Source organism: Patagioenas fasciata, chromosome 2, assembly GCF_037038585.1.
Source record: "Patagioenas fasciata isolate bPatFas1 chromosome 2, bPatFas1.hap1, whole genome shotgun sequence".
NCBI classification, from domain to species: Eukaryota; Metazoa; Chordata; class Aves; order Columbiformes; family Columbidae; genus Patagioenas; species Patagioenas fasciata.
This window is the reverse complement of record NC_092521.1, coordinates 57227548-57249608: the sequence shown is the minus strand read 5'-3', so window position 1 is coordinate 57249608 and position 22061 is coordinate 57227548. Positions and strand designations below refer to the sequence as shown.

The 22061-nt window shown below is 45.5% G+C and overlaps 1 protein-coding gene across 4 annotated transcripts in view; it reads right to left on the bottom strand.

Annotated features, from left to right (window-relative positions):
• LDLRAD4 (low density lipoprotein receptor class A domain containing 4) overlaps nucleotides 1-22061 on the bottom strand; it is a 292433-nt gene that overhangs the window by 5127 nt on the left and 265245 nt on the right. For 2 of the 4 annotated variants that reach the window (XM_065829811.2, XM_065829812.2), the window contains one exon: nucleotides 12290-12444. In XM_065829811.2, coding sequence (XP_065685883.1) covers nucleotides 12290-12444 — 155 coding nt within the window. Of the gene's footprint in view, nucleotides 1-12289; nucleotides 12445-15426; nucleotides 15729-16023; nucleotides 16115-22061 lie in introns of those variants that run through there. The other 2 variants (XM_065829815.2, XM_065829814.2) reach the window with 2 other exon arrangements.

The following is a 22061-nucleotide window of genomic DNA, read 5'->3' as shown; positions in this document are numbered from 1 at the left end:
AAGAAACTTCAGGAACAGGAAGGGAAAAATGCACACTGTACCCAAAATTTTTACCATGTATAGACTACTTTCAAATCCTACTGTACTTCTTCTTTTCACCATAGCATCTTTCAACACATTTCAGATATAAAAATAGACCTAACTAGATGTGCATCATGACACTCAGAGACCAGAAGCCGTCTGTGATCTTGTCAAGAGAGTCCACCGCAAAGCAAAGCTGCTCTAAGAGGAATCTCCCACAGGATTCAGCTGCTCAGGGAAATGCTTTGAATAACAAAACTGGTCAATCACTTCTCTCCTGTAGCTGTAGAGAGCAGAGAGAGAGGGAGACTGACAACTGCAATTATTTACAACTTCCCTTTGCATGTATCCCCACTTGCAAAGGCCTGATATGAAAGATAAATCTTAGGTAGATTCACGTATTTCAGTGCCTATAGAAGGTTTTGTCAGTAGAATAAATTGTAACTATGTAACTGTATATATACTTGTATATACATATTTATGCACACCTTCCTTTACACCCCTCCATCACCCAGATTCCCTCATTTTGAAATATCTGAGGGTATATTTCCACAACTAAAGACAATCAGGTTGTCAGCAGCTGGCCCAGCAGGCTCCAAGCCTGTTGCAATTGTTAAGTAAAACTTATTAGTCAATGCTAAAGTGCTTAATTAACTGCCCATGAACTACAAGCCACACACAGCCCAACAGCACATTCCTGAGTGATGGTTTGAAGAACGCGATAGTGTGTAGCTTTATGCTTAGTGCAACTGTCTCGGTGTCTCCTTTAATGTGTTCAGGCTCAGAAGGGTGGGAAAAAGGCAAAACCAATGACCCAGCCCACGAAGGAATTCAATCTACCACCACTGCTTACGTTACTCAAACTCCCTTATGAAAGAGAGTTTCCAGTGTGGAAATGGAAATTACGCTCCCATGCTAGGACCAATCTCCCCTACGGCAAGAGAATAAGAAGTGCTGAGGGAGATGGTGCAGTATATGGGGGAAAAAAAACCTCCTCACTCTGGGATGGAGCAGGACCTGGATGCTGAGCCTGGGCACAAAGACCTGGTACCAGCAATGCCTAGCAGAACTCACTGGAAGAGTGGAACTGCCTGTTATTCTACTGCTGATCCCTGAATGCCAGTACGGCTGCTGCAGGGACCACACAGAGTGCAACCAGGGTGCTGCGACAGGTGACCAAGATGATGAGACCGAAGGAGCCCAAGGCTCTCCCTACTCTGGGCTAACTATTCAAGGAGGTAGGCAGCTTGGAATGCAGCTGAACTCCAAGGTTGTGAGATCCTTAAGACACAAGGATGTATAACAACATGGCCTCTGTGACAGTGTCCCCTACAGCCCACCTCTACCTACTCCCATCCCTAAGGTTTCCTCTGGAGAGAGCAGCAAGCTGAATAAATGGTTTGGCAGCAGCCAAGCCCCAGTAAGATCTCTGTCCCAGGAGCTAAAGGAACTCGCCAAGCAGATGGTTGAGTACCACGTGCTCACATGACCACACTTGGAAAATACCAACCCTACCATGGTCAGTCCAGTGCCACAGTACAGGATTGCCTTGTCCTCACTAGAGTAAGCCCAGACTAACTGGCCCAACATAAGGAAAGGCACTACACTCTTACTTAGTGCATGGACAAGTCTTAAAATGGACAGCAGAAGAGGCAAGGAGAAAGGGAAGGAGCTGACAGACAACTGAGTTTCCTGCACTCAGCTATAGAGGAATCCTTGAATCCTTCTAGGACACAAACTTATTGTATAGTGACCTGCAATGACAAATACAAAAATGTAGAGGGTCTTTTTAAACGTTGAGAGCAGTATGACACCGTTGAAGAAGAATACAGAGAGGAGGAAAAGAAAGAGATAACGGACAGCATGCCAGTGCTTAATTACGAATGCCTCTATGAGGTTTATATTTACAACTATTTGAGGCATACAAAAGAACAGGACAATCATTTCTACTTAATGTCACGCACTAGATACCCCTTGTCCTCTTACACAGCACATACTTCATCAGGTGCCTCTGCGTCAGACACAGTAGCTCACTGCTGAGCTGTGCAGCTCCCATGTCAGGGCTGGCCCAGGAACGGCCAGCTTGGAGCAAAGGCAGACTCTGCCCGAGTCTCCAGCCACTTCAGCTGTGCCCTTCTGCCAGTATCCCAAGGCTAAGAGAAAAGTTAGGAAATTAATAAGAATTTAACACACTGAAGTGCTTTGCTGAATCTTGACCTGAAATGCTACAGGGGTTTTCTGTGCTTTGCCTTCTGTAGATAAATCCCATCTCCTCTACAGAAGGTGGCATCTGTCTGGAACAAGAGAACTGCACCCAAACACGTACCTGCCCCGTCTTCCCAATTTTGGTCTTTTCAGCCATTGTGCCTTCCTGGAATTTCTGCATCCACCAGAGCAGACTTCCTACCCACCTTTCTCAAGACAGGGAGATGCTCCCTCCCTTGCACTAGGTAGATACAATCACACCCAAGGGTTGGTGCCCACCAGCCCCACTGTTCCCGGGGTGATGGCAAGAGGTTGAGAGGAGAAAAAAGGAAAAACCTCAGTGTTGCAGAAGGAAAATACCCCCGTGACTTTTTTCCACCCCTCCCCTAAAATGTAAATGTAACATACAACATGCTGGCAGCATCACAAACAATCTGGGGTGATTTACACAGAGGTGAGGTGTTATTTCTTGTTCTCTTCTTGTCCTACTTACTGACCTTCTTTTGACCACTAAAATGTTTCCCTATGCTCAGATCAGTGAAAATCAGGTAAGAACTGACAGCATTTGTATTTATACTCCCTCATATTGTTTTGTCCCTTACAATTCAAAATACCAAGGCAGATTGGCCTAATGACAAAAAAATTACTTTCAACTTCGTTTCACTCGGTTACTCCTTATCCCATGAGCGGGACAATATCAGGCACAGGCAATACAGCTCTGAAAAAGAGTTGAGCAGCCGCCAAGCCTGGCACAAACCTGCAGCCCCAGTACCGCTGACAGGCACCTCCCAGCAAGCAAATCCAGTACTGGCAGCATGCCCGATGGACGCCCCTTCACAGCAAATACCCAGGGATTTGTACAAGTACCTCTCGGGTATGTATAATCAAGGTTAAACCTCAGCAAATGCAATTTACTCTTTTTTTTTTTTCTCTGCAGACAATATATCATTTACCTGCTTCTTACTGATTCTCAAGAACCAGCCAATTCGACTGGCGGCTTCTTAAACAGACTGGAGGTCTTCAGCTGTGAGCTTCAATACTCAAAAGGAAGAGCGATAGAAAGCTTATGCATTCACTCCCTGTATCATCTTCATTTTTAACACTGTTAGGTTTTGGGATGAAAAACCCTGAGTCTCCATGGTAAATCCTAGCTCCTACAACTAACGCCAAAGCAAAAAAAACTTACAGATCTAGCCATGTCTTTTACTGACCTTAGTCATTCCTAGGTCTCATAATAATTTACAGAAATTAATTTTGTGATTAGGTTTTGAAATAACAGCATCATTTAATAAATTCAGCTGGGTGGTTACCTAATTATCTTAAGGTGATGATTATTTAACTCAATATTTAGAGCTTAGGAGACTGGATAAGCCTAAGATAATTTGTCTGATTCGTATTTTATAAAGGTTAAGGGCCTCTAGTATTAAACAGTTTAGTAAGATGACATTTTAAGACCATTTTTACACACTGTGCTTCCTGGAGCACAGTGTCATCCAACTATCTTGGCTGAGCATCAGCACATTGACAGAGAGTAGGAAAGAAATTTACTGGAAGAGGGATTTTTAATTCAGGATAAATTGCAGGTAAAAATTTATGCTCATTAAGAAAAATTCGATGAAGCAAGAGCATCCCTGTGCTGGTTTTGGCTGGAATAATTTTCTTCACAGTAGCTCATATGGGGCTATGTTTTGGATTTGTGCTGGCAACAGTGTTGATAATACTGGGATGTTTTAGTTACTACTGAGCAGAGCTTACACAGAGTCAGGGTCTTTTCTGCTTTTTACCCCACCAGCGAGTAGGTTGGGGGTGCACAAGTAGCTGGGAGGGGACACAGATGGGACAGGCAACCCCAATTGCCAAAGAGACATTCCATAACATATGACCGCATGCTCAGCATATATAGCTGGGGAGAGGAGAATGAAGGGGTGACATTCGGAGTGATGGTATTTGTCTTCCCAAGTAACATTACGCGTGATGAAGCCCAGCTTTCCTGGAGATGGCTGAACACCTGCCTGCCGAAGGGAAGCAGCGACTGAATTCCTTGGTTTGCTTTGCTAGTGCATATGGTTTTTGCTTTAGTTATTAAACTGTCTTTATCTCCACACAAAAGCTTTCTCTTTTACCCTTCCAATTCTCTCCCCCACCTCACTGGAGAGGAGTGAGCAAGTGGCTGTGTGGTGCTTAGTTCCTGGCTGGGGTTAAACCACAACAATCCCATATAACTCAAACTTTGCTTTTTACTGACTCTTAAGGAGATTTTCAGGTTTTCTCCACTTTCCAATTTCTGAGAATTAGAACTCTGCCTGAAATTGTACTTCCTGAGAAACAAAATTCAGTTTTTCACTTTCTGAAATGCAGTACACGTATTAAGAACGTCCTTCTTTTTCCCTCGACTAAACTCAGACTTCTATACACACGTCTTTTGCAAATGAAGCAACTCCGACAGCGGTGTAATTGCTAATTCTGGCCCTAGGTGGCAGTGATACATTGCACTACATTAAAGCAGCGGCTTCCTCAAAACGCTCCGGGAAGGCAGAGGGGCTCGTTCCTCTCTGTCTCCTCCAGGGTGACACAGACCATCGCAACTCTTAGCATTGCAACACTCCCCGGCTCAACACAAGCAAAGCCAAACTATTGCATTGACCCCGAGAGAATGACGAGTATTCCAGCAGGATTGCTCTTCCCTTTAGAAGCCGCGTTTCCCAAGGGCAGGAAAGGTTACAGCATCTGGCAGAGCAGCCCGTGGTACCAAGAAGTACTAGGGAGAGGTAACTATGGAGAACACCAAACCTCTCACTTCTAGTCCACCTCCCTACACTTACAGTCATTATTTCTGCTACTTAATGCTTTAAAGCTTTTATTTCCCCAGCTCCACAGCACTTTACCACTTCTACGTAATCGTCATTTCATTCAAGTGAAGGAAATAAGTACTAGTATCCTTTCCCCTTTATTTGGAGATGAAGCAAGTTGCTCAAGGTGACACACTGAGTCAGGAGTCAGACGAAGCTTCTCATCCTACCTGCAGATTTCCTGGATGATCCTGCCCTTATTAACCATGTTCTGACTTTATTGTGGTAGACTTCAAAGAGTGGCAGCCAGTGCACACTGTCCCTCCTGGCAGCACACCATGAGGACAGGCAGCTCTGTGTACCTCACATGGGCAGCAGGGGAACACCACACACCTCCAGCGCCTGCCAAATGCTGCCTGGTGCAAAGGAAAAGGTTTGGCAAAGCAGGGTGGTCTACAGCACTCACACTCTCTCCCAGCTATAGACTGGGTTCTTGTTCCCACCTGGATTTTCTTTTACCGACAAATCCCTGGAGCTGTCGATAGTATTTTGTATTTTCCATCACTCTCCTGATGTCCCCCTTTTATTCTGAAATAGCTGTTCCAAGAAGGAGGGCAATATTTTTACAGCTTGGCATTCAAGATGGGCATTATCAATGCAGGTCCTAATGCAAGCTGACTAGCCCTAGCAGCGATGCTGCCCTTGGTGCAGGGAGGCTAGGGCCGGTCAGGCTGAGCATCTTGTGTGATGGATGCAGGGGCTTTGCTGCCAGGAGTGGACCTAGGGCAGTCGAAGTATTCAGTACTCCTTGCACATTCACTTTATAAAAGACGTGAAGACAGAAGCAACCAGGATGGGGAGAAGGAATTAATTTAGGAACATCAGAAGCTCACTAAGTACCTCCCTGTAAGTCACTTAGTTAATCTCTTTTTCTCCTCAACGCCTGGAAATCACTGGTGATGACACTAAGAGTTAATCATCAGAAAGCAAGATTTATCTTGGTTTTATCCCAGCAAACAGCAGAGTGCCATGGCAGCTGCTCAGACGCAGCTACCTGCATTCCACCAGGATGATTTTGGTTACCAGAAACACCACCCTCCCAATACAACGTCAGTCCTCTCAAGGCACAGCCAGCAACACACCCCTCCCCTGGGACTTTAGACACACATACCCTGTGCACGAACGTGCCTTTCCCCATCTGGCGCATGGCTTTGCCCTGAAACCCCCCAGCATCATCAGTCGCTCCCACGGGACAGGTTGTGGTGTTGTCCCAGCACAGCAGTCCTGGGCATGCTCCTGGTACACTCCAACCCTACAGTCTTCACAGCCCCCTCAGATGCTCTGCAAACCTGGGCTGGCTCCCAGCTGTGAAGGCAAACACTGCTGATGGATCGATCCACCAGCAGCAAGAAACATTCAAGGTTTTATCCATCATAATACGGACACCGTTCAGTACCATGCATGCTCACTTCAGGATGCTGCTCATGCCGACACAGATGCCACTCAGAATCGTTCCACCTATCACAGTTATGACCCCAAACCCCCTATTTCTGCTACTGTTAAAACAGGATTTGAATGTTTTAATATCCACACTATGGGAGGGCATGGTTTGCCATGGGACAGCAGGCAGCATCCTCAGCAGCTCTGCTGCAGAAAGACTCCTGAGCACGCAAGCATTCTCCTGTCCCTGCTGTGACCTGTTTAAAGCCTCAGCACACTGACCAAGGTAATAAAACGACAAAAGACCAGTGGAAATATCAGAAGATGAGCCAGTGGGGATGAAAAGGAAAAAATAAAATTAAAAAAAAAAAAAGGAAATAAAAAAGATAAACATGGACTGGTGGTCATACAGGAAAGCATGTTTTCAGAACAGGAATGCAACAACTACTTTTCAGCATGTACTTGTCAAAGACTTTTTTTTCTGGGATCGGTCCCTTTTCTGCTCTTCAAGTATTACTAATACTTGAGATTCCCGTGATGATTCATTGTCTTTTTAATAGTCTGATTTCTGGACTTTGAATTTCAACTTCCAGGCTTTTTTTTTTTTTTTTTAAACATGAGGGAAGTTCAGCCAGACAAAAAAGAAACCCACAAATACCTTTTATTTCATTATTTTGGAGGCCTGACCCCCATGAGTTTTACAGGTGTGATGTTGGCAATAAAGGCAGTAATTTATCTGTTCAATTCTATTACACTTTCTAGAAGAACCAGAATGAGAGAGATCATCTGTTCGATAGCTGGTCTTTACAGGACAGAAATCTGTGCAATTCAGCCACAGCACAGCTGTTGGAAGGCATGATTACCCAGAAATAGGACAGGCTTGAATAAAAGGAAAATCAAAGGTAACAAAAGGATTTTTAAAAAGGCCCATCAGAGTAGGCAATGCATGATTCTGCATCTTGATATACCTCTGCTACCTCAGTTACGTGAACAGGGTTCGCTTCATAGTTCACTACAGGAACTAGTTAACGGTCAATTAATTTCATTTACCATTTTAAGAAATGTCTAAACTTCCTCTATTTCCATTCAGTATTCCTCCTCCAACAGAAGGCCTGAGTCAGAATGGTATTTTCATCAGACATTAGTACTTCATAAATATTTAAATCTGTTTTCAGAGTCTACATACCATTAAAAAAAAAAAAAAAAAAAAAGAAAAGAATATCCTAGTCAGTAGCATTTCAACACAGAACAAGGCTTGCCTGGTTAAAAAGAAATAAAATTAAAAGCGTATCATCTAACCTGCGTCTTACTGCTCACACTATTTACCTTGTGCAACTGACTCTGCAGTGGACAAGGAGAACAGACTGATCATTTCTAGTTTCACATCTGAGAAGAAATGCTTTAGTTTCCCAACCCTCATGCACCACATTCTGCTTTTAAGGATTGCATTGCGAGCAGCACACAATCAGTTTCAAACAGCATTTCCTTCTAACACCTGAGAGATAGGAAAATTCAAACATATAAGACATTTGACCTCGGAGACCTCCAAAGTCCCGTTCCCTGCAAGTATGACCTTCTTTTAAGAACAGCTTCGGCTTATCAGAGATCCAGATGAGTAATAGTGGTGACAAGCCTACACCAGAGTTTTCAGAAGAATTAGTAACCAGTTCTTGCCAATCAATCACCAATTCCCATGAAGTGCTCACTTGGCTGTGATTATCATTACTTATGAAGGTTCCATCAAATTGAAACTAAGTCAGTGTTGTTAAAATTATTTAAGAGCAGTTCTGGATACTAAAGCAGCTCCCAAGTCCCCACTGCCAAATTACATGTTCTTCTTCTTCTCAAGAAAGTGATGCTTCCTCCCTCACGTCCAAGAGAAAAGGCACCACTTGCTCTGATAACAGACAATGCTAACGAACCAGACAAAGGAAATAATGGGTTACTTCATGCATTTGACAGCTTAATGCAGTTCTAAAAGATTTGTGATGATAAAAATGTGTTTCCTTTATCGGAAATTATATCATTTTAGGTACTTGTAGCAATTATAGCTAGCGCTTTTCGGACAGAAGTGTAGTTCTTGAATTACAGCATCCATCTCAAAGCAACACTCAAATTAATATACCCAATTTTTCCAGCCCTGAAGTCCACAAGGTTAAGGTTTGACAAGTTCCAGTTTCATCCGTAACCAAATTATAGCTAAATACTCCTACGCTACTGAAGTGCTGGGGAATGGGGCAACCTCCCCTTGAGGAGACAGCTCCTTTCCTCCCCACGTAGCCTCCAAGGCAAGAGTTGTTCAACCCAGCAAAAGGGTGCGGGCGACGTGCCAAGCGAGAGCTTGGGGAATCCTGCATTCGTCACGTTTTATGGCTGGCTTTTGGGAGAGAGCTGCTGACTGTCAGGGGTGGAGCTCCACAGCAGCTGCTCAGGTCCAGCCCTGGCTGCAGCATCCCTGTCTCCTCCCCTGCCCGGGCACTGCATTCCCTGATCTGGCTGAAATCTGAGAGAAAAACAAATAAACAAACACACACACCCAAACCACAACAACAAAAACCCCCTAATGATTAATGTTCAGCCAGATCAGCCCCGAAGCCTCTCACCATGACCTTGGCAGTTCTCTAAGGAGCACAAAGAAAGAGGAAACACAGGACCAGGACACAAAGATGAGATCGTGAACTTACAACCGGTGAAAACCACTATGGTTTGCACCTTCCAGTTACAATCACGCAAAATGAAATGCAATGAAGCTGTGAACTCAGTGTTGTTTCCAGGAACTGAATGCATCAAAAGGCTCCCCTCACAAACAGCTCCTTAGCCAGCACAGTGAGCAAAGAGGCCAAAGGCACTACTCCAAGAACATCAAAAAAGCACATCAGAAAAAGGACCTCCCTGCAACATCACAATATACTGTGTGGCTTCTGGGAGATGTCTCAAGGTCAGGGACACCCTATGGTTAACCCTCACAAGGAAGCAGTTGGGTTGACTAAAGGCAGCCTTAATATGTCTCGACTGAGATTCCCTCTTAAGCCTTTGGCTCTGTAACAACACATCTTAACTCCAAGTCCTTGGACAGATTAGAAGGCACCCTGCTGGACCTGTTGTTTGTGGACAAAGAAGAACTTGTGAGCAATGTGATGGTTGGAGGCCATCTTGGGCATAGCGATCATGAAACAATCAAGTTTGATTCTTGGAGAAGGAAGGGGGTCAGCAGAACTGCTACCTTGGACTTCCAAAGAGCATACTTTGGCCTGTTTAGAAGGCTGGTTGGCAGAGTCCCTTGGGAGGCAGTCCTGAAGGGCAAAGGAGTCCAGGAAGGTTGAACACTCTTCAAGTAAAAAATCTTCAAGGCTCAGGAGAGCAGGGCATCCTCACATGCTGAAAGACAAGCCAGCAGGGAAGAAGACTGGCTTGGCTGAAGAGAGAATTTCTGCTGGAACTCAGAAGAAAGCGCTTACAACCTTCGCAAGAAGGGCAGGCAACTCAGGACTACAAGGATGTTGTGAGGTTAGGTAGGGAGAAAATTAGAAGGGTCAAAGCCTAACTAGAACTTCATCTGGCTACTGCATGAAAGGCAGTTAAAAAATATTTCTATAAATACAGCAGCAACAGAAGGAGGGCTAAGGAATCTCCATCCTTTACTGGATGTGGAAGGAAACAAAGTGACAAAGAATGAGGAAAAGGCTGAGGTACTTAATTCCTTCTTTGCCTCAGTCTTTAATAGAAACACTAGTTGTTCTCCACATACTCAGCCCTCCAAGCTGGTAACACAGACAGGGAGCAGAATGAAGCTCCCGTAATCCAAGAGGAAATGGTTAGCAACCTGCTACATCACTTAATGATGTCTGTGGGGCCAGATGGGATCCACCCAAGGGTTCTGAGGGCGTTGACAGATGTGTTCACCAAGCCACTTTCCTTCATTTATCAGCAGCCCTGGCTAACTGGGAAGGTCCCAGTTGACTGGAAGTTGGCAGACGTGACACTCATCAACAAAAAGGGCCCAAAGAAGGACCCAGGGAACTACAGGCCTGTCAGTCTGACCTCAGTGCCAGGGAAGGTTAAAGAGCAGATCATCTTGAGTGCCATCACGCAGCACATGCAGTACAACCAAGCAAACAGGCTGAGTCAGCATGGGTTTATGAAAGCCAGGTCCTGCTTGACCAACCTGATCTCCTTCTGTGGCAAGGTGACCTGCTTAGTGGATGAGGGAAAGGTTGTGAATGTTGTCTACCTAGACTTTAGTAAGCATTTGACACCAAATCCCAGAGCATTCTCCTGGAGAAGCTGGCAGCTCATGGCCTGGATGGCTGTACTCAGCAATCGATGAAGAACTGGCTGGATGGTCAGGCCCAAACAGTTGTGGTGAATGGAGCCAAATCCAGTCGGCGGCCGGTCACAAGTGATGTACCCCAGGCCAGTTCTGTTTAATCTCTTTATCACTGATCCGAACAAGGGGATTGAGTGCACCCTCAGTAAGTTTGCAGACACCACTTTGGGTGGGAGTGTTGACCTGCTGGGGAGTAGGAAGGCCATACAGAGGGATCTGGACCAGCTGGATCATTGGGTTGAGGCCAACTGTATGAGAGTCAACAAGGCCAAGCGCCAGGTCCTGCACTTGGGTCACAACAACCCCAGGCAGCGCTACATGCTCAAGGAAGAGTGGCTGGAAAGCTGTCTGGCAGAAAGGGATCTGGGAGTGTTGACTGACAGCCAGCTGAATATGAGCCAGCAGTGTGCTCAGGTGACCAAAATGGCCAACAGCATCCTGGCTTGTGTCAGAAATAGTGTGGCCAGCAGGTCTAGCAAAGTAATCATTCCTATGTACTTGTTCCTGGTGAGGCCACACCTCAAATGCTGTGTTCAGTTTGGGGCCCCTCACTACAAGAACGACATTAAGGTGCTGGAGCAATTTCAGAGAAGGGCAACAAAGCTGGTAAGGGGTCTGGAGCACAAGTCTGATGAGGAGTAGCTGAGGGAACTGAGGCTGTTTAGCCTGGAGAAAAGGAGGCTGAGGGTAGACCTTATTGCTGTCTACAACTACATGAAAGGAGGCTGTAGCATGGAGGGGGTTGGTCTGCTCTCCCAACTTACAAGCAATGAGACACGAGGAAATGACTTCATGTTGCACTAGAGCAGGTTGACTGGATATTAGAAAAAAAATGCTTCATGGAAAGGGTTGTCAGGCATTGGAACAGGCTGCCCAGGGAAGTGGTTGAGTCACCATCACTGGAGGTGTTTAAAAGACATGGTGCTTAGAGACACAGTTTAATGGTAGACATGACAGTGTTGGACTCTCTGATATCAAAGGTCTTTTCTGACCAAAACAACTCTGATTTTCATATTTGCTTGCTGTTTGAGTGGAACAAATATTACATTTTCCTGGGCCAGTGCCTTGGATCCAGAAAACAGTTACTGCTGCTTCACAAAACAGTCACAGTTCAAAAACTATAGGATATTAGTAAATATACGGAAAGTCACAACAACATGTATTTCAAACCTTTGTGCCCCAGGTGCTGTCCATTCACCCTCCCTCCACTCCCTTCAAATTTGAGCAGCAGCAAACAGAATGTTGCATCTGAACCTCCAAACACAAAATGAAAATAGGCTACCTAAAACACAGCAGGGTTTAAAAATACTCAAAGACAGTATATCTTATATTTATGTTCTGACTTTTTTAACTGACAAATATAACTTCAGCAAAAGACCTAACTACAAGCAGTATTAAAAGTGACATCAGAAGTTTTTCCAAGAGTTGCATGTAACAGGGCTCCTCAGGAGGCTTTGCTGCAGACCCATGCAGCACAAGGGGAAGGAATTTGGTGGTGCATACTCACCGCCTGCAAAGTTTCTTCCTGTCTTCTGCTTTGGCTCTGACGGTTGATAAAGGAGCGTGTCGAGAGTTTGTAATGGTTCAACAAGCAGATGATCACTACCACCATAACAGTTATAACCACAATTATAATGATGATTTGAACAAACTCCAGTTCAGCTAAAACAAAGAAAAAAAGAGAGAACAATATGTTAATCACATACACAACATTATCCATGAAAGCAATAACATGAAAAACCCTCAGTATTTCATCAAGATTGATCTGGAGTAAGATGTTAACTGCTGTCCATTTTGCAAAGTTTTGTGAAGAAAACTGTTCTAAAAAGGTATGAAAGTTATTTCTTTTTTGGCACTGCCCATAAATTGATACGTGTGGCTGCAGTCAAAGCTGAGAAACTTCTTAACTTCTTAGTGATTCTTCTTTGCAGCCTTCACATGTAAAATTCTTCAGCGTAAATACCATAGACAAACCTTTTGGATAATACAATACAATTTCACTTGGGGGGGGTGTGCAGAAAACCACCACGCAAAACACACTCTATTTTAATAGTCATCTGCAATGCTAATAGAGTCCAGAAGGCTCCATAAGCTTCAAAGCAGAGGCCATGGAGAGAGAAATCAGGACAGTGTATCTAGTAAATTATGCTTAATTTTTTTAATCAGCTATATATAGCATGAAAGCTACCTAAATCAAGCAGAAAACAACCTTTTCCTATCGATTCTACAGGCAATGTCTTTCTCAGTTACTTACTTCTCTCCAACTAGAGTTAAATTAACTTTTCTAGGACATTCCCATTCAGGTAAAAATCTAAAAAGAGATCTGGTACTCTAAACCGAGACATGTTCCACTATGGTTAAAAATGAAACTGGGGCCTTGGCTGTTGCAAGAGATACAATTACAATGAACACCATCAGAGCACATCATCTTATCTGAAGTCCTGCCTATACCACAAATATTAAGTATATTTAGGAATGAGTCACTCTTGTACCCTTTGGGCTATACTGGAGCAGCAAGGATGAGCAACGTAAGGGGAGAAATTGCCCTTTGGAGTTACACAGTTGCTGATATTTCTATGGAAACTGTATTGCTCACAGGGGATGCTCTCATCTTGAAAGACAACTCCAGTTAATGGGAGGAGGTCTTTGGTTGCTAGGCTGGTAGAAAAGCAAAGAAGCAGCACAAGTTGCTCAATTTAAGCACTTTCCAAAAATGGCACTACTTTTGGGCGCCAAAATGCAAACTTTGGGGAACAGATATTAAACTTCTGTTTTAAAGAGTCAATGAGAAAATGAAGATAAAAGTAAAAGAACACAGAGAAAACAAGCTTTTCCCCCCCTCATGTCTTTCATTTGTCATCACCCTCAGCCTTCTGTGTAACAGCAACACACTTACACAAACACAACACAATTATAAAGCTGAGCTAGAAAAACAATTTGTACATAAAAATCCAAAACAAACTGCAGCAGAACCAAAGGAAACACAAGGCTGTTTCATTATTATAAGATCCCTTGCAAACAAAACCTAAGACTATGGGAGCTGTAAGTGCACTGGTGCCCAGTGGAGGCTGGTACTGAGGTCCAGTGTTTTCTCACGAGTGACCAGTGGGCATGAACACACCAGCATCTGAGTGCTGAGGTTCTGCAATCATCTCGGTAGGAGTAACCAAACTTATTTATGGCTAAGGAAAGAGTAATGGGTAACAATACATCTATCATATAATTTTTCCTCCGCTGTTTAGTACCCTCCATTCATTATTAAGACCACCAACATTTTCAGAAAGATTGATTAGTGAGTACTTTGCTCTGGTTTTGCTACCAATTCCATATACAGCTCTTTTGAGTCATTGAAGCTAACAGTGTTGGCACCAAAAGATCAAAAAGTAGGAAGCATAAAAGTAATTAAAAAACAAACCCACCAAGATCATGCTTAAGTAAAAAGTCAATTTTTCTTGGCTCAGAATTGAAGAATACAGACTTGACACACTTGACAACTGCTACAATTCACATTCTGCAGCTACTAAATATTGAAGGGTTTGTTACTCTTTTTTTTTTTTTTTTTTTGTTCATGTAATACTTTAAACTGGAAATTGAGAGACTGTTGCTAAAGGGCGACACGCAAAACAAGCAATGTTGATTTAAGCTTTCCTAGAATGCAAAGATCACTGGAATGACACATTACTTCTCTATCTGCCAAGGGCAGAGTCTTCTAAATTTATCAAGGTCCCAGCATTTCAGTGGCAGGGGATGGAACCTCTTCTTTAGAAATAAAGGATTGGGACTGCGAGCATTTACCTTAGGGAGAATCATTTGGACTAAAACATAGCCACATAATAAAAACAAAAAATTAAAAAACAAACAAACAAAAATACAGCACACCAGCATGAGCACACAGGATCTTTACATCGCAAACACTAAAATACAACACCCTGCTGATGCTCAAGAGGATTTCCTCACTGCAAAGCAGAGAGAAGGGAAAGAGGAAGGTGATTTTTAGTACCTTTTTCCTCCTGACTGGCTCTCCTGCTACTTGCGAGGTTATTAACACAAAAAAGAAAGGAGTCAAGAGCTGCGGCAGCAGTCTCTATTTACCGGCACTGCTCAAGGGAGTGTGAGTAGATTTTGGCAGCTGCTGACAAGACGGGGTGACCCCGACCCCCACCTCCTGCACCGCTGCAGCACCGCCCTCCAGCCGGGCATCTCCTCCTGCCCACTCTTCCTATCGATTAGCTGGGAAAGAGACGGGGGATGAGAAGTGACACGGTTTTACCTCCCCAAGTCTCTCCATCACACTCAAGTATACTTCACATGTAGAAAGTAATATTTATAATACATTTTTTCCCAGGAGAGTGTTTTTCACGGTAAACGCACAACACGGTAACTATATATTGAATGAAAAAGTCTTCACACAAGAGTATGGAAAAAAGAGGAAACTATTTATAACCCTATCAACGACCGCGCAAGCAAAAGCGTCTGTGCCATCACCCTAGATCCTCCTCCGCAGACAGGCTCTCCCTGCGCCCCACGGCTCCGCAGCGATCGCTCCCCGAGCCGGCTGGGCTGTAACGCGGGTTTCGCTCCGGTCCCCGAGCCGGCAGCGGCCCTACCCGTGCAGACACACCGGACGGACGGACAAACGGGTACCTCTTTCCAACAACAGGTCTTTTAACCGCGCATCCTTCACCGCTGTCCTGTTAAGCTGCTCACTGGACATGCTCGCCTCCGGCGGGTGGGGGGCTCAAGCCGCTCCGCCAGCACCCCCAGCGGCCACCGCATCACCGGCGGCCCCGGGATCTATCCAGCGAGGGGACACCGTCCTGGGGCTGCCCGCTCAGCCCTAAGCGGGGACTAACACACAAGCTTCCCGCTTGCCTGTCTGTCCCTGTCCCCAGCGCACCGGCGGGGCCCGGCCCCGGCGCTCACACCGCGGCTACCGCCCCCCGCGCCGCGGGAGCGGGCAGGGCAGGGCCGGCACCGGCCGCTCGCACCGGCCGCTCTCACCGCCCCCGCTCCGTGCCCCCCGCCGCGCGTGTGCGCGCACGCACTGACACGAGAGACGCCTCCGGGCTCCTCACGGCGGGGCTTTGTCTGGAGCAAAATTAATTAAAGGCGAGAGGAAAAAAAAAAAAAAAAAAAAGAAGGAAGAAAAACAAACAAAAAAAAACCTCAGGGCGCCCCGCTCCTCCCCGCGCCCCGCCGCGGGGCCTGGGCGGGCCGGAGGGAGGAAGGTGCGTAGCTTACCCGCGCCGCCGCCCCGCCGCTCTTTAAGCCCGGCCCGGCCCGGCGGGCGCTCGGGGCGCCCCGGCTCTTCCGCCTGCCCCGGCCCCGCCGCGCCTGCGCCGCCGCCGGCCCCGCCCCCTTCGCACGTGCCCGCGCCCCGCCCCGCCGTCACGCGCCCGCCCCGGGCGCCACCGCCGGCCCCAGCCCGGAGCCCCCGCGGGAACCCAGAGGGGAAGCGAAACGCCTTCCCCGGGGAGCTGAACCGTGCAGGCGCAGTGTCCGCCCGGTTCCGCTCGCTTGAAAAGGCACCGGCAGCGAAATCTCACCCCCAGGTCCCCGTCCCGCGCCGCAGGGACACAACCGGCAAAAGTGACCAGAGAAACCTTCACAGCTGCGATTTTATCAGGCAGCGGTTATAGGGAGACGCGTTCTGGTGCTTTACTGCAAAGCAATAACCACCAGAAGAAATAACGCCTATAACCCCAAGCAATCCACACGCCCAAGTTCGAAAGGAACATCTAGAAGGGGACGGGAAAGGAAAACATGGGAGATTTTGAGACTTGGGCTCCACTCACTCGCTTCTTTGGCAGAACTCCCGGCTACGGCGGCATCTGCTTTCCCCTTAACCCCTCTGCCCGCCCCAGCCCTGCCACAGTGCCAGCCTTTCTGGCTTGGCTGTTCTTCAGGCAGATGGGTTTCCCATCCCAAACCCAACCCGCACCCACAGGCGGAACACCGCAATGGAGGCCAGTGGGGGCAGGCTGCCCCCACCGCTGGTCCTCAAAGGAGCAGCACAGCCCCACAGGAGTCCATGCCACGCTAGGAAGCCTCGTTAGCACCACATCCCTCACCGTTACGTCCCTCAACTCCCAGGTTGTTCCTCCTATACCTGCTTCCCAGCATGGCCAAGCCCTCCTCCCGTTTCTAATTATTTCTCTGGATTATGGTAGCATCCCCAAAGCACCGGCTAAAACCACTGTGTGTCTACATGGGCAAGAAATGAGTGTTTGTCACCCTCAGGTCTTAGGAGCAGCCGAAGGCTGAGCTGGGCCGCAGTGCTGGCCAGGCTCCATGTCCCGCTTCCAGCAGGCTGGCTGGCTCTGCACAGCCCCACAGCAGCACTGCTCCCCCCGTCACAGCACGGCCACAATGGTCCAAGCCCTCAGGACACACTCTGGGGCTGATGATGGAGATAGACCTGCTGCTCCCCATGCCTTGTGGGTCTGCAAATCCCATGGACCTGTCTCAAAAAAACCCAACAAACTACAGATCCCTTGACTCAAAGTTAAGAAGCAAAAGCCAAGAGGAGAGGGAAGCTGAGAGGAGTGGTCCTTCTTGTGGTCACCCATCAAGCTAGCACTAAGAAGGGTCAAGGGGTTTAAAATATTAGGGAAACACATCCTGACATAAATATCCATGGGACACAGCAGGGCCTTCTTGTTTGGTTACAGGCTATCCCCACTGTCTGGATTTATTAAACCATTGTTGATGTTTAGCTCAATACTGCAAGGTCTAAGGCCCCAATCCAAACTACAGTCAAGCCAGGAGACAGTGACTGTGGACTGTAAATAGAATTATAGAGTAATTTCGGTTGGAAGGGACCTTCCAAGGTCATCTAGTCCAGCCCCCTGCCATGAGCAGGGACATCTTCAACTAGATCAGGTTGCTCAGAGCCCCGTCCAGCCTGGCCTTGAATGTCTCCAGGGATGGGGCATCTACCACCTCTCTGGGCAATCTGGGCCAGTGTTTCAGCACCCTCACTGTAAAAAATCTCTTCCTCATGTGTAGCCTGAATCTCCCCTCCTTTAGTTTAAAACCATTACCCCCTGTCCTGTCGTAACAGGCCCTGCTAAAAAGTCTGTCCCTATCTTTCTTAAAGGTCGCTTTTAAGGGGGAATATTTTAAATAAATATCCTTTGAGAGTTCCTAGAAGAGCAGAAAGACTTTAAATCACATGTCAATGGAATGCTTTTGTGCAAGCAGAGTATTAACTGACTACAGCACCATTACCACCAGAGGGAAATAAATCAGTACAGACAGCATATGTGGAACACCTTGAAAACTATAATCTTATCACCCCTAGACTACTTTGAAAACAATTAATTCAACAGACCAGCCTTTTAAACATGGCTGTTGTATGGGCATGACCTGCTTTGTATGTACAGTTGCTGCTGAGGCTGATTATCTATCTTCCTGTTGCACATTCTCCATTGTCAAGAACTGAAGTGTGTAACAAAGTTTCTGAGACAAAGATTGACCCACCTACACCATTAACAAAACTCATGTTTGAAATGAGAAGTTGGTTTCAGATAAGTGTAAAGACTATAAGAAGAAAACAAAATAAAATGAACATATATATTAGTACCAATGCTGCTCCTTTACTTTGGTGTCCTACAATTGAAGCCTGGATGTTCAGAGTCTTTTTGGTTCCGGAAGGGCATTAACCTACAGCATAAACCAGCTGCTTTTCCACAACTGAGAATTGGTGCATAGAGAGATTGATACATTACACACTTTACTCTCTCTTTAGCCCACTAATTCTCTACCCATCAAAACTTGTTTAATATGACTGTACCAAGTCCAGGCACAATGACTGCAAAATGGTTACAGACTGCTGCATCCACAAGCAATACACCTGATAAGCATCCTCAAGAACAATATTTGGCTCATTACCTATTTATTAAGAATTTATCATCATGTTTTTAATGTGAATCAAGCTCTTTAGGGGCTGAACAATTGCGCAGCAAGTACAGATAGCCCATAAAAGCTGCTCTGTCAGCAAGGATGGAGGACTGGGTTCCTTTTAAAATTCCTCTCCCAGTAGCAGGTTCCACCACAACCTCTAAGCAGGATGGCTGCTCTGGTGACAGGGCTGAAGCTCCCTGAGCAGGCTTTGGCACACCGAGTCATAATATTCCTCCACAAGCCATTACAAGTCTAGCAGATTAATGATAAAGCCAAGGGCTAGCTACACTTGGTAACATTTAGGTGAATTTTTATGAAGGACGTGGTTACTGATCTGTCTCTTCAGTCCTGACTGGGAAAACAAAAAACTCATTCTGGAACCCACAAGAACAAAACCTGATTTTTTTTGTTTTACTCATAGTAAAGATATTAATCTCTTAAGTGTAAGAAAACACAGTCATGCTCTGGTGACCAAAACGGGACAGATGCTGCTTTCTCAATATGACACTCACATTTCCACGACTTATCTCGCGCTTTTTTTTGTCTCTGCTTCTCTAAAGTCGTTACTGACTGTGGGCAGGCTCTTGGCCAGCCTGTACTATGAAGAGTAAGAAGAATCAGTCTTGAAACTGGAAAATGAGGGGGTGTTTCCTCCTGCCTGCTCTGAGCCCTTTGGGGACACTCATCTGGGGAACCTGGACCGTGGGGGGGTAGTGCGTGGAGGTGCTTCCCCCTCCCTGTGCTGTGACTTCAGCCCACAAAACCATCTGAGACGGACACAAATCTACGACCATTAACGCTTCACGCAGGGCCACATGTCCTTATGTGCCTCCTCCAAGCAGCACCAGGTCGATGCTTCATGGCCAAAGCCACGTTGGGGCGACACGAGCCCATCGTGCAGAAGCATTTTGGCACAACAGCCCCCTAGGTCTGTGGGACCACCCAGATAACCACCGCACATGCATCCACTGAATGCACCACGCCCCCGCCTCTCAAACTGCCACCTCCTGGGGTAAATTTTCATCTTTTCGGTTAAATCTGAGTTAGCAGGTTTTGTCAGAAAAAGATACTGAGGAATGGCACCACCCCAGGGAAAAGAAAAGTGCTTTTCTCATTGGCAGTGAATTCAGGTAACTTATTTGCCAGCAGGTGCATATGTTGTCGTGTCCAATGTGATTAGGTGCAAAAAACAAGCAGACGGAGCATTGTGGAGAGGTTAGCAACACAACCGAAAAGAAGTTTGGTGGAGGAATTCAATGCAGAAGAGGACATTGTTTAAGGCCTCCAAATTAACTCCCTGTTAAAGCTATTATTTACTCTGCATTAATAGGAAGGATTATGCAACTATTTATTTGTTTGTTTATTTTAAAATGTAAACATCTTTTGCAATCCTCAGTTAAAGAGCTCCTTCCAACTCTCATTTCCTAGAAGAATAAATCCGTCCCTCATACGCATAGTTAGCTGCACAGCCTGCGTGGTCCGTGTGCTGGCCACACGTGCGTTGGTTTGTTTTCCTGTGCTGGAAGAAGGGTTCAATCTGGGACACTGAATTATAACGTGCTGGTTTAAAAGTAATCACCATTTCAGACGTGACTAGCCCTAGCTCTGTTTACACTAACGAGTGAGAAAATCTACTCATGAATTATCCCAATTGCAGTTCTATTAGTCCTCACACGCCGGCTCGACGCTGGCAATTTACAGTTGTCTCCTCCAGCAGGGTTAAATGGTACAGTGAGAATAATGTGCTGGCCCTGTTCACCTGGGAGATAGTGCTGCTGGTAACTTCAATGCTCCCCTGCCACTGCTGAAAAACAGGTACAGAATTTCCTACTGCTGATGCATAAGGAATGAGAAACTCTAGGCACGGAAAGGCAGCTGTAAATCTAAGGGTGATAATCAGCTTTAGGCTACGCAGACCATGAAAATATCCCTAAAGGGACGAAGCAGCCAGGTGGCTGAGAACCAAAATTTCACATGGGTATCCATTATGCTGAACACTGTTAGACAGTGGCTTCCACTTATTTTTAATCATTGATCCTCCATTCAGTCCTCCATTTAGTTCTTTTAAAAAATCAGCTGCACTGAAAATACTGCAATTCTTCCATCCTTCATTGTGACCATATTCCATAGCTTTTGGCTTATTTTGAGCACAAATCTAGTCAGCCATTTAGGTAAGAGAAAAGGCAAGAAAGGATCACAATGTATTTTTGTTTAATTCTGGTGTTATTCAGAGTTCTCCCAGCAGTAATTGCAATTATCACCTGGTACTAGACTCCATGGAGTCTCGGTGGTTGCAGCATGACTACCCTGCGTAAACTCCCCGTGGTTTCCAGGCGATTCCCAGCAAGTACAGGGAAGAATCATCCCTCATTATTAATATTTTTTTGTTAGCCCATTCAAACAGGAGCCAGAAGACATGCACTAAGGACCACATTAAAAAGCTGAGAGATCACATCATGCATTATCCTACCATAGAAACAGATGAAAGTCAAATGAGAGACAGAATTAGAATGGGTGCTAGAATATATGCATATGCAAGAATCCACCTCCAACACAAAACCGAAAGCCCTGTTGTAGAAATATAGGTTGCTAAACAAACTATTAAGCGGTATTTTACGCACAAAAAGGAATGTTCATTCTTCCACTAAAAAACACTCTTCAGAGTTAGAGTCTCCTGCCAGGTGGATTATTCACTCCATAAATCTCAATCGCCAACAAACTCCTTGGCAGCCAGGAAAAGAAAACAATGGGCATCTGACTGCAGATCAACAGACTATCAAGGTATTTTAGTCCCTTCTAACTAGGTTGTGTGGAAAGACTTCAAAAGCTGGACTGTGCAGAAACCTCTCAAGATCACAAGAAAATCCAGCAACCCTGATCTAAAAAAGAAACCTAAGGGCAAGACATAGAACGGAGATAAGAAGGGAAAGCAGAAAAAGCATTACAATAAGGTACTAAAAATACAAGTAGAATGTGAAGAGCTGTATTTTATTTCTGACATTAATATAATCAGCTGGTTGAGAGACACAAAGCTCTGCCTCACTGATGGTGCTGTCTAGTACCTGGAAGTAAAGGATGAAGAGAGGAATCTAGAAAATGTATCCAATGAGATACGAGTGAGAAAAGGAATAAATGTAACACAAAATCTGAGCTCAGTGATGACTGAAAAATAATGCGTTTAAAGACCTACAATGCCAATGTAAGCTAGTACTAACATTTAAAAAGGAGCAAGGGAAATACATGGATACTGAAAAATGGGATCTACAAGCAAAACAAAGGAATTTTCTTTGTTTTCTTTTATCCTAGAGTTTTGTCATTATTTGTCTTGCAGCATTTACATACACTCTGTCTGGATGTGTAATCATGAGGGAAAT